Genomic DNA, 13,803 nt, shown 5'->3' on the forward strand with positions numbered 1-13,803 from the left:
TTGTAAATTTTTGTGTGAGAAAAAAATAATGGTTTTTGGTTGTAAATTAGGTAATTAATTTGATTCGCTTATCAAGAAAACGATTTATTAAAAAATTCTAAAAATTTTGATATTTCTATGTAGTATATAAGTTTCAGTAAAATTACGCGAGTTTTATGTACTTTCTTCCATTTAAAAAAAATTTTTTTTCATTAATTTCATCACATAAATTCTGTTTGTAATTTATTTACAATTATTATTGTTTGTAATTTATTCACAATCATTATTGTTTCTATCAAATTACATTATCCTAGAAATAAGTCAAATAAAAGCGTTCTAAACCATTTTAACTCAGCAACTGATAGGTCATTTGTAGATAATTCCAATGTATCATCCTGTTTTTGACTTTCATCTCTCTTCCCAAAATATATTCCTTCCAAAATCAATATACATATTAATATCCTTTGCTTAAAACAATAGTTTTCGTTTTACTTAAACTTGTTTGAAGCTTAAATTAATTATTTAATTTAAATTTTTGTTTGTAATTTATTCACAACTATTATTGTTTCTATCAAATTAAATTATCCGTGAAACGAGTCAAATAAAAGCGTTCCAAATCATTTTAACTCATCAACTGATAGGTAATTTCTATATAAATCCTGCTTTTGACTTTCCTCACTCTTTCTAAAATATATTCATTCCAAAATCAATATATCCTTTATTTAAAACAATTGTTTTCTTAAATTTGGGAGATTTATAAATTTTAAATAATCTCACGACCCGAGTCCTACATATAATAGTATCCAAATTTTTTTAAAAAAAATATTAACCATTAAAATATTATTATATAATTTAAAAAATAGTATGACATAAAAATAATTATTATTAAAATTTATCATGAAATAAAAAATATTACATCTTTTTTAAAGGCGCAATTTTAGGAATATATAAAATTCTTAGAAATGTTTTTTTGAAAAATCTTATTATATTCTTCCTTACTTGTGTGAACTGTATATTTTTGCGCAGGTGACCAAGCATTAAACTTTTCATATTACTATCAAACATTTGTTGTTTTGAATTTGGACTTATGTAAATCTACATTATTTTATAATTGAAATATGATATATTTATGTTGTATGTTGTGTTGTGTTGTCCTGTGTCCAACTGTCCGTCAGATCACACGGAGTATGTCTCGATATCCCGTCCTGTCACCAGGCAGCCTGTGTTCATTCAATCAGTGTCTCAGTGATATTTAGCCCCAGTTTTATTGTGGACACATCTGCCAACTTGTACGGTTACTGAAAGATTTCTTAATAATTAAACATTGAAGAGATAGATCATATTTACATATTTTTTAATTATTGATTTGTTGTGGTAGCTTGAAATTCTTTTTTAAACTTTAAATTGAAGATTTAATACGTCAAACCGCTATAACGTTGCTACTATTAAGAGTTCTTTTTTCAACGGTCGTACAAGTTTGCAGCTATATATATTCTGAATGTTTAAATTACGATAAAAATGAATAAGGAAAAATTTTTAAGTCTACATCTTACTTACCGAACCGATTAGGTCATTAATCAAGCAATGTATAATTTCGGAGGGATTTTTGATTCTCAAACCCTCCCCAAAACTACGCCACTGCGTATCCCTTCACTTCTTGGAAAAGTTTTGAAAGGCAGGAATGTTTTGAAACATCCAGTTTTTGAAGTACCTATGTGCGCCTTTCAAAACCATCCTGCCTGTTTTCAAAGACAGGATGGATTTGAAAGGCGCGCACATTTCAAAACCATGAACGGCAAGTAAATAAATGATTCAACAATTTTTAGGGGTAATGTTTTTATTCTCTCTTCATGTGAAAAGTAAAAATTTAACTAAGAAAAAGGAACAAAGATTTCATAATTTTGAATTGTAATTTGAATGAAATCATCTGTCCTGGTGTGTTAATGAGGGAAGTATATTTTGAATATTTCACTGAGATATCGATGGATGGCTCTTTTTATGTTATGTGTTGTCCTTTTTTGTGTGTTTGATTGAAGTGGACTGAAAGGGAATGTGTTGATAAAAGACATGTTAGAATAGAATTTAAAGTAAAGACTCTGCTTGAGAGGAAATTGAATGAACCTTTTGCTTATACCATTCTGGTTCACCTGTTATACCAGCTGTAAGCAAAAGGTTAAAGCATTTCTTGTGTCAACACAATGGCGGCCCTTTCCCCCCACAAATACGTGGGGCTGGAATGGGGTGCTGGTGACAGCGTCTTATATGTTTTATGTCTTCTCCCTCTTGTATGTGCTCGTCTTAATTTCAAAAAAATATCTGAATTATATTGTATGTTATTAATATTGGATTCCTTTGAAGTGTGTATGTGTGTGTACTTATACGTTGTTTCATGTCCTTCTGAAATGATAGCCAGTTCTGGAGTGCCTTCGTCAAGAGGTGAGTTTCTCTTTTTAAATGTTGATTCAATGCATGACGATACAAAACAGTCATGTACTACACAATAGGGTCTGGCTTATTCTCATAAGATGGCATATGCATAGAATTCATTATTTTATGACAATGGACAGTAGTATGTGTTTGTCATGATATGTCCTAGCTCCGTGTGATGTCATATTTTTGTGTATTAATTCATTCATTTTATTATTATAATTTAGCTCTCATTTTTTGTACACTTTGCTGTTAATGCTGAATCACAGTAGGTGTGTGTTTCTATGTATTGCAACAGGTATTTTTGTTTCGCTTATAGGTGTTGTTTTTGTGCATTTATTTATGAGTAGCATTTTATTATTTTTCTCAATAAACTATATTATTTATGCCATTATAATATGCCATCTCTACTTAAAGTTGCTTTACTATTCGTTCTTCAATATAAACTATTTAATCGACTGCAAGTAATAGAAACAGACAAATGTGTTTCGGTAAAAAATTGGCAATTATTTAGCTTTAAAAAAATTTATTTATATGGATTGACAAAAATTGCACCTGTAAAATAAATTCCTAAACCTGTAAAATAACCTGTAAAATAATCCTAACAAACTTTAACTAGTTTTGAATTATTAACGCTGATTTGGCTGTACAAATTCCTTCATAACCACAAAATGAGGTACATTTTAAGTAAAAAAATATCAAATTTTTAAAACAATGTCTGAGATATGTAAAATGTAGTTGATACAAATTTCCGTACTATAACAATTTCGTCGTATTATAATTTGATAATCGTATAATAAAGTTTTTTTTTCATCTCACACTCATTCACTCTGCGCTGCATCACATTTTAAATTATTTCTTTCGGCATAAAATGTTTTAATTTTGGGCTCAATGCTTTCTTTCGATAATTATGTTTAATACTCGTATACTGTATAAATGATTTAATATTATCTATGAATATTACGCTATTTATACTATTAAGTTCCGTTTTAGTGTTTTAGCGAAGTAATAATTTGAATCACAGAATGTTTGGTAATGAAATGCCATGGATTTTTAGGTTCGAAAATATTTTTTAAGGACAGTATTTAAAACGATATTTAAATAAGATTTGCCAGAAAAATGGATTTAAAATATCAAAAAGTGGACAGCAATCAAGCTTCATCTTTTCCATTGTATTTTAATATTTATCCCTAATGCAATTATTTCTGAAAATATACCGCAAGGATGGTTTTCACTTTCATAATGGAATATTAATAGTTACCCCTAATGTAATTATTTCTAAAAATATAATGCAAGGATGGTTTTCGCATAATACTTCCTGTCATTTAGTTTTTCAAATAATGTTATTGTGTTGCGTCTTTTAACGCTACTACAATGAATGCATTGGTGAGAAAATGTACAATAAATCTTAATTACACTGTAAAATTTCTGGAAATCTTTAACCAGTATTTGGTGCTAAGTTTCTCCATATCCCAATGTTTAGTTAAATGAAAGATAATTTTATTTTAGTTACACCATAAATTGTGAAGTATGATTAAGAAATACGTCCATGGTGCAACTGACTTCATCAAAATTTAGTAAAAGATACAAAATTTTGATGGTGACTGTAAATTGAAGTATATTTGTTTACGACGCGGTGCATCGGGACAACTAATTATTGTATTGAATAACTATAGTTGTATCAATTTAAGTAGGTGAATATCTTATTTGCAATAATTAAAATTTATTTCTTTTACATTTCTTTTTTAAATTTACTTGACGGTATAAAATAATTAGAGGTATGTCATAAATTAACCTACTTATGGTAAATAGTTTTGCTACTGTAAATAGCAACCTTGACCTGAATTTGAGAGCTCTAAAAATATCTAATAATGGTGCAATAAAAATCGGTGTCTTGTTTCTTCAAAGCACCTACATTTGATGCAACCTTCTACTGATATTTGGAGCTAGTGAAAATATCAAAATATGGTAAAATTGATCTCCATTTTATATAACCAGCAAATGAATACCAATATTTGGTGCCACATGGCTCGAAATTTTTACAGTGCAGTTGTAGAAGAAATCATTTCTGAATGTTTTATAAACCAATTATAGTTCATTTAGAATAATCTTGCTTTAATTTAAACTATGGGAAATTGGATCACTTATTCAAAAGTGTGCATAATTTTTCAAAAATTTCGACAACCTTTGCTACAAAGGAATGTTACAGGAAATGTTGCATTGTTGGAATATTGCTTAGTTAAAAGTGTTTTTACAATATTACGCGAATTTCGAAGAAGTGAACGTTGACTTTGATGTATTGTACAAAAAGTAATTTTTCAAAAGCAGTTAACTTCATTGTCCCAATACAAAATAAATTCCCTGCATTTAAATAACTTGTTAGAAACACTTTCCTTCCTCTAAAAAATAATATCCATATTATTCTGGAGAACATCATTTTTGCGATAATGAATTCCGTAGGGGTTTACTCTATTCATTGTAATTTTACATTGACTGTATTCAAACTTAGAACTAATATTCTTTGTAAATAGTTTGTTGACACTCATTAAGAAAAGTCCTTTATAAATGAACGAAGTGTCATTAAATGAAGGGAACTTATTTAACTATATTTTCATTGCTTTCTTTTTCATTAAAAATTGAAAAACATAGTGAACATAGCTACTCCTACAGCTGGAGTATACATCAGATGTTTTTATTGAGCTTAGCCTTTGAAACCAACTTCATAGAAATGTTAAGTTTTTAAAATTGAGCAATAAAATATTTGAGGACAGGTAAAAATATTATTTTTCATTTTTGTAAATTACATTTATAATGTGTAACTAAACTTTTATAACAAGTAGCTCTCGTTATAACATATTGTGACTCACGCTTTTTGGAAAAGTTGCCTTGAAATTTTGTAAACAACGTCATTCAGAGAAATTCGAGAGAAGTAAAATGTCACTTTATCATGAGAAATATTTAAAATTTCTGTCACTCACTTTATAAAAGACAGATTAAGAGAATGTTTTGTTCCAGCATTCCGTCAGAAATAGTTAAGTGATGAGTAGAAATGTCAGTATCTTCCTCGTATCGAATATTTATCCTTTTGATACTCAGTTAGTGAGCCTCAATTAATCTATATTTTTCCTATCAATCATTGCCCACCTAAAAAGGTGCTTCAAAATTCCACAATCATATCCCTCCAATGGTTATTGCATGTAAGACAAATATTAATTACCGAAATCACTCACCAGTTATTGATTACGGATTCCAAAACTCCTTACTTAACAATCCCTTTGCAAATAGATTGTTTGATCAAGGATACTGAAACTCCTTACTTAACAATCCCTTTGCAAATAGATGATTTGATCAAGGATACTAAAACGCCTTGCTTAACAATCCATTTGCAAAAAGCTTGTTTGATCGCGGATACTGAAACTCCTTGCTTAACAATCCCTTTGCAAATAGATTGTTTGATCACGGATACTAAAACTAAAACTCCTTGCATAGCAATCTCTTTGTCAAATAGATTGTTCGGATTGGGAAAACTCCAGTCTCAATTTTGACAAATTAACACTAACTTTTTCAACTTTTTATAGAGTTCTCTAAGACCAACTGTTTTTCGCGACCCTCTTCTTTTTTCCTTTTTAGTAGATTGACAGAGTTTTGTCCGATGGACAAATTAACTCCAGTTGAATGTGTATCCTAATTCTATCTTATCAAAGAAATATTTTTGAAAAAGTAATTGTTTACCCCAAATACCTTAAAATCAGTGCTCAGATGGAGAGTATAATTTGGGAGTTTTTTCCGGTTAGATAATTTGAAACAATGAATTATTTAACTAAACTCATGTAATAACATTACTAAGACTATCTGTTCACGCCATTTTCTAGTGGTTTTGCATTAATAACGCTTTTTATGGTAAATTAGAATAAAACATAATAATAACATAAACAGTAAAACATAAATCAATATTAACTACTTATATTTATTCCAACTCAATTGAAGCCGCACTTTTTATTGGTTTTCCAGATGGTCAAGGTATAAAAAAATTGCTTAAGAACCTAAATCGTTTCAACGGTCATTTTTACCCGTCATCCCCATTTTTGATTTAAACTTGCTTATCAGAATTTAAGAACAGCTTGAATCCTTGACAACCTTGAAAAATAGTAATTGTAAAACTAATTATATTTTATTGATTGCTGTGTGATAGTAATCAAAAAATAATGTTTTGTAAAAAAAATGCATATTTATGAAAGAATAATCAAACTGCAATTAAATTGTCAGTAATTTTCAACTATACTATTGTGATCAAAAATGATTTAAAATTCCTCTATAATAGATGCAGTCTACAATCTTTTTTCAAACATTACTTCTATTGACGATCGGAATAGGCAACAGATGGCGCTTAACAATATTCTTTACATGTATCAGCTTGTGGATAGTCACAGGAGTTGAAAATGAGCTAGTTTTTGTCTTGATTTTAAAAGCGATTAAACATTTTGAATTTGGAAGTTATCACGAACTCAAAAATGCATTGGATATGGTACTTAAAGTAAGCATTGCGAAAATTTTTAAGTATATTTTAGACAATCTAAAAGTGATAAGTATTTAAAAGGGGATTTTATAAGGTAGCGTGATAACAATTACGAAGTGATAACAATTACTTGCGACAAGAAAGAAAAAAAAAACCTCATTTAAATTCAGTTATAATCAAGATCGTTTGTAGAGTTAACATCATTAAGTGCATTGCATAAAGGGCTTGGAATTTGCTAAAAAAATATGTCACCTGTAATTCCGAAAGGAAAAACATATTTTATTTTATAACCGTCGTTGAACAGCCGACCCTATTTTTGAGTTTATGACTACTAATGGTCAACTCCGCAGCCTTGTAATTTTGAACCCAATTCAAAAGACAAGGGAACTCCTGGATCAAGTATTGGAAGAAAATTTTGCTTTCGGGGAGGACTTTTTGATGGAACTAACCCGCATTTGTGTTACACGGAGATGAAGACCGCGAGAAACTTCTACGGTTAGATTGACGGCAAGGGGACTCTGACTCATGCTCCGTCTGATACTGAGGATATTTCATGTCAGCACTGTGGTCGGTTCAAGTCTGATGCAGAATTCGTATCGACTGGGATTCGAACCCGGTTCGCCTCATTGAAAATGATGGAAAAATGAAGAAAGGCTCATGGAGAAATGAAGAAAGAAACTGAACTTCGATGGATCAGATAGAATAAGGTATCACAAATTTCTTTCAGCTGTATGGTTACAGCTATGGTAAGGAAAGCTTTTCTTTGGGTAAACTCATAAGTATCAATCGAAATACCAAACTTTAAACTTATCGGTTTATTAAATTACGTGGAAAATTTAGACAAATATTCCTGGAGGTTTCAACTACGCGTCTATTTCAAAGACAGTATTTTATATCTAAAACTATTAAAGTAATGGATTAACCGGTTCGACTGAAAATGTGTAGGGGTTGATAATTGACAACGATGAAGTTTGTCAAAGCTTAATAAATTCATCATTACCTTCATAATCTTGTTAAATCTATGTCACAGAGAATGTATGAAGTCAGCGAAAACAATAGCGGCAGAATACATTATTAAATAAGAATGTTTTGCAAAAAAAGTGTCTTTTCTTGAATTTCTAGCACTTGAAAACAATAGTAGGAATTTTTTTTTAAAAAAATTAATGATTTTTAGGTTGCCTTAATTTTTTGTCATGCCTAGTTTAGTATATTAAATATTAAGTCGTGCCTTATTTACAAGTGAGTCTTTAATTGCATTTTCATGGGAGCATTATTGGAATAATAATGTATTAATTATTCAATATACATTTTAATTATAAAGCCATAAAACCTTAAACGAAGATACTAGTTTCGTGAAAGGTAACTTTTTTTTTATTTTTTGCATAAATTAGAATCTACAATACTTCCCTGAAGCGAAATGATATTTAAAAACAGAGCCATGGATACAAGTTGACATTCGGAGCTCAAAAACACTTCACTACACTGTAAAAAATAACTGTAAAATAACTCCACTACACCTGTATGTAAGTAAGAGTAAAAAATAATTCTATAGATGACGTATTTTGTACAGAAAAAATAACCGTTTAAAGAAAAATGCTGATCTTCTCAGTTTTTAACAGCCTTGCAAAAGAACTCTCGGTCTTTTTACGGAATTGCTCTGTTTATTTGTTCATTTGTTAATAAAAAAAATTTCTTCGGTTTTTTATCTTAATCATAAATCATTAACTGATTAAAACCGTCAGTTCAAATTTTAGTTCTCACCATGCAGTTTTGCTTACCATACGAATTCGTTTCAAATCATTTTACAATTATTTTTTTTGGATGCTCTTATGTTTATTAATCTTATCTTTATTAACTATTACATTTATTAAATTATTTTATGATTTTGAACATGCTATATGTAAAAATTTGATTCCATTTTATTGTCCAATGAATACTTTACCTGATCATTATATTTCATTAGATATAATGTTTTGCGCAGTTAAGTTACAAAACACATTTATACGGGTGGGCCACTATAGTTTTAAACGTTTTTACACTTAAATACCATTTAAATAAATAAGTATTTTATGAAAAAACATTATTTTTCATTCAAAGGAGCTGGGGTCGCTTCACATTATGTGACAAAGGTTCGAATCCAAGCATTGACTGGACGGGCGAATGCTGTTCTCGGCTCTCACGACCAGTATAATCTTTCATTGAGTCTTTTGTTAAAATAACAGTATTTGTCTGCTTAAAAAGCAGGCGTCTGCTTTTAAATAACAGTATTTTTCTGTAACATAGATATTTTTATTCTGGCACATTAACATGCAGATTTTTTTCGTAAATTTAACGGATTTTCTTACAGTGTATATATAGTTCTTAAACACATTAAATCTCAGTATCTCACATATTGTTATATGCCTCTTAATTTTGAAATAAGATTTTTTTTTACCTAGCCGCATTGCATTGTTTTAAATCGCCATATAATGTCGTGTAGTTTATAATGTCATAGTTTTTAATGTTATAATGTCATATAGTTTTTTTTTTCAATAGCATACTAATGCAATTATTTTTATAAGTATTTAAATCAACATTATTTTTCAAATACTGAGGACTGAAAAAACTATAGCTAGGAAGCATTAAATCTCGTTCAGAAGTTTCTTATTCGTTTCAAAATTATTGAGTGGAAGAGGGGACACACTTTTGAAAAAATGAAGCTTTTTATACCTACGTTTTAAAAGTAAAAAATTGCTCTTAAACTATGTCTTTTTGTTTCGACTTTCTTACTTGAACTGTTTCATCGTGTGACAAGAATACTAGCTGTGCTCTATTACAATTATAAACATAGCTCGCCTAATTTTGGGTCTACTAATGTTCAACTCCGTAGCCTTGTCATTTTGAACCAAATCCAGAAGACAAGGGAAATCCTGGATCAAGTATTAGGAGAAATTGGACTTTTCGGAGGACTTATTAACACGCATTTGCATTACATGGAGAGGAAGACCACGAGAACCCCTCACGTTTAGCCTAATGGCACTCTAACCCATGATCCGTATCCCACTGAGGATATTTCACGTCTGCATTGTGGTTGGTGAGAGCTGGATGCGGAATTCGTATCGATCAGCCATCGCTAGGATTCGAACCCGGCTCACCTGATTGAAAGGTGAACGCTGCTTTATCCCCTAAGCAAAGGAGCCGGCAGAATAATTTAAAAGGGGGTGCAACCCTCTAACAAACTACCCTCCCCTCACCCCGAAAAAAAATTAAAATATTCTGCTATTACATTTTGTTTTGTTATTACATATACTTTCATCTGTTCATTTTTTCAAGATACGTTTCTTCATTGTTAGCAAGATATTTAAAAAAAAGTACAAATTTCTTGTACTTACAAATTTTGCCCAGAGGCGAACGCGCTGGCGCTGGCATAGCTACTGACTTTGAAGCACAAATAACTACAAATAGTAGTTTCGTATACTAACGTGTTTGTGCACGCTTAACATTGGTATTTATTGTGTTGATGAAGTTTTACAGTTGCGAGATGTCAGCTTGTGTTATACACCTTTGTTAAACTGAATAACTAATAGAAAATATATTATTTACATTTTATTAAATGAAATTTAAAAATATAGCTTAGATATCTGCCAAGTTTGTGAATGCTCAGTGTGCATAAGAAAAGAATCAAAGATGACTCAGAATTCATTGAAAAAGTTAAAAACAGATTTGGACAGCAAACAAGACGATTACAATTCTTGTTTGATTAAACAATTTTTTAATTATTATGTATCAATAATTACTTAATTATTTGTTTTTCCATAAAAATATGTTTAACAAAAAAATTTTGCAACAAAATTTTTCTGTATCTCTTTAATTGTTTTTTAAAAAAAGTCAGGGGGTGCAAGTGCACCCCCTTGCACCCCGCTGCCGGCCCCCTTGCCCCTAAGCCATTGTGCTCCCTGGCTTAGCGGTATAACTCGTCAAGCGCAGTGTGGAGGAGGCTGGTTCCAATCCCATAATAAATTCTTTATGATGTCCTTCTCTAAATTGTTCTTCTACTTGACAAAGGCTTATAAGCCTAAATTGAGCCCTCAAATGTATGTAATTTTAACCATCTCTATTGTTGTGTTAGTGAATATGGATTATTTTTTGTTAACTGTAAGCGGTCATTGCAGTGATGAAAGTATTAAAATAGCTTAAAAATTAGCTTTTATTTTTTTTTTGGTCAGTTTGATAAGACTGTAGTAATTGGTTATTAGAAAAATTTCTCAATACGTTCTATTTTGTTAAACAGCAAGTATTAAAAATTGAAATTAAAAATTGAAAATACCTTTTCGAAATCATGCTGTCATTGGAAATGTCAATTTAAAAAAAATAAGTAATTAATTCAGTTCAAATATAATATTTAAATTCAGTACAAATATATTTAAATTACAGGAATTCAGAAGAGATACTTTTTTATCATTTGACAAGTTAAGTTGACATATAATCCAAACTAAAACTTCCACTCAAATTGTAAATAAAATTTAGGTTGGGGTTAGGTAATAAAAAATAAATAAAACAATTCGATTCATACAGAAAAAATAATCGACTAAATGAATATCAATAAAATAATTAGATCAATTAAAATGTTTAACTAAATTTTAAATATTGTTCCAACAATTTAGAAAGTAATATTCAATATGCAACATATAATTATGATAAAAAATTGCACATTATATTTATAATTACCCTTTATTTGTATTAATTAATGTCATCCACCGGAATTTATAAATGTGCAATTATTTATTTCTTCATCCAAATATTTTCAGACGCATCATGTATTTAATAAATCATCTGTTTAAATTAAAACATCTGGTTTCATTCCCGTTTTATTTGCATTATAATTCAAAACAGCTCATTATTTTACCCAGCATTATAAAAATTAATTAACAATTTTCTCAGTCATAAAATAAGATTAAGTATTACCCCAATCTTCCAGGACAAGTATTTACCCATTCTTTATGGAATACAATCATCCATATAAGAATGTTCAAACAAATGAATGACATATTATTCAAAATGCGAATAAACAAACATTACAATACTTTAAAATGGTCAATCGAAAATCTTCGTTCGAATCTAGTTCTTAAATTAATCCTATTATTAATTAAAATTCTAAGGAAAAATATGAAATTTAACTTAATTAGAATTTTAATACTGTCCCTGGCCAAATTATTTTCTGCGTTATTCCAAAAGTTTATGTACAAATAGATTTCCTTCAAGATCATTTCAATTCTTTTCTTAGAAACCATCTAAAGAATTGTCATTAATCACATATTATAAAACACAAAATCTAATTTGACACAATGGAGCTTTATTTTTTTAGATGCATCCATAGTGTTACTATATCTATACATATTTGCGAATTTATCCATATCTAAATAACTAATCGTGCTAATCAAAGTATTTTTGCATCGATCAGCAATCCCGGCAATGGTTTACACCGACCACAGTGCTGATGTCAAATATCCTCAGTGGTAGACGGATCAAAGGTGAGAGTCAAGCTAACCGTGGAAGGTTGTCGTTTTTTTCCTCTCCGTGTAACGCAAATGCGGCTTAGTTCCATCAAAAAGTCCTCCACGAAGGCAAACTTCTCCTAATACTTAATCCTGGAGTTCCCTTGTCTTCTGGATTGGGTTCAAAATTACTAGGCTACGTAGTAGAACATTAGTAGTCGTAAACCAAAAATTGGGTCAACTGTTCAACGAAGGTTATAAAAAAATACAAGTCGTTCTTCAAAAAATTTTAAAAAAACTAAGGTTTATTAATTAAATATTAAGCATTGAATCAAATTTTAAACTATTTATTGTAATTGATCAATCTTTAGGCCTCTTGTTTTCAATTGCAAGATACAAAATATCCTATAGAAATTAGTCTACGCGCTATGTTTTACTTTTAAAAAGGAAAAAAAGATTTCAATGAGAATAACAAGTGACTAACAATTAAATAGCGAAGGGATGTTTACACCTGTGAACATTGATACCTGTGTGAATAGACCTGCATTTCCGTTATATATATATGATCAAACACATTTCAGCAGTTCAGTAAGAACGCACTATAAAACAAAAATCCCTCTCTTTTAACTCATATTTTGTAATAGGAAAATACTTTAAATGATTGCTTTATAGACTCTTCCATTCCATTTTGTTTTTTAAACAATGTCACTATTGATATATTTTGCTTTGGCTACAATATTAGATCCTCATCAACTGTTTATTTTCCGCTTTCTTATTAAATTATTGTTTCCTTTTTTATTCTCTCATTTTTTCCATCCTTTCTCTACTTTTTCAACTTGTTATTTCGAACATGTTACTTAAGAAAAAATATATAGTACATGTTATTGCGGGCGTTAATAGTTTTCTCATACGAGGAGTACTTCTTAATAAAATTTTACGATTTTTGTCAAATTCTAATATATAGCATTTCCAACAATTTACCTTTTTCTTGTCTGTCGACTTCTGAAAGATTTAGAATAGCATCCATTAACATTCCTATAAACTTATTTCATAGGACTGTTAAGGTTTAGTCTGTTTTAGTATATAGGATAAACTTGATTCTTGGTTAAAAAATTATATACTTACAACTTGACAGGCTTTTCACTATATCGGAAATACTGACCATTAAAACAAAAATTATTCAAGATGTATCAAGTTATTGCAATTGATAGCAAGTAGTAATTTTTTTTGTATATATTATAAAAATTGTTAGTTTTAGGGCCGTATTTACTTGTATTTTACTAAACTGTAAAAACAGAATGTTGTTTACTAGTAAGATCGATTTTTTATGGGTCCATATTTTACGATTCTCTCTGTCCCAATAATAATCAATGAAATTTATTAACAAATCATCTTTTGCAATAATTT

At 29.6% G+C, this 13,803-nt stretch overlaps 1 protein-coding gene across 1 annotated transcript in view; it reads left to right on the plus strand.

Moving 5' to 3' along the window:
- LOC107452026 (teneurin-a-like) overlaps positions 1–13,803 on the plus strand; it is a 301,547-nt gene that overhangs the window by 200,849 nt on the left and 86,895 nt on the right. The window contains exon 17 of the mRNA XM_087155352.1: positions 2,389–2,415. Coding sequence (XP_087011478.1) covers positions 2,389–2,415 — 27 coding nt within the window. The remainder of the gene's footprint in view (positions 1–2,388; positions 2,416–13,803) is intronic.

This window comes from Parasteatoda tepidariorum, chromosome 11 (genome assembly GCF_982258835.1).
Source record: "Parasteatoda tepidariorum strain Cologne lab strain chromosome 11, Ptep-v5.0, whole genome shotgun sequence".
NCBI classification, from domain to species: Eukaryota; Metazoa; Arthropoda; class Arachnida; order Araneae; family Theridiidae; genus Parasteatoda; species Parasteatoda tepidariorum.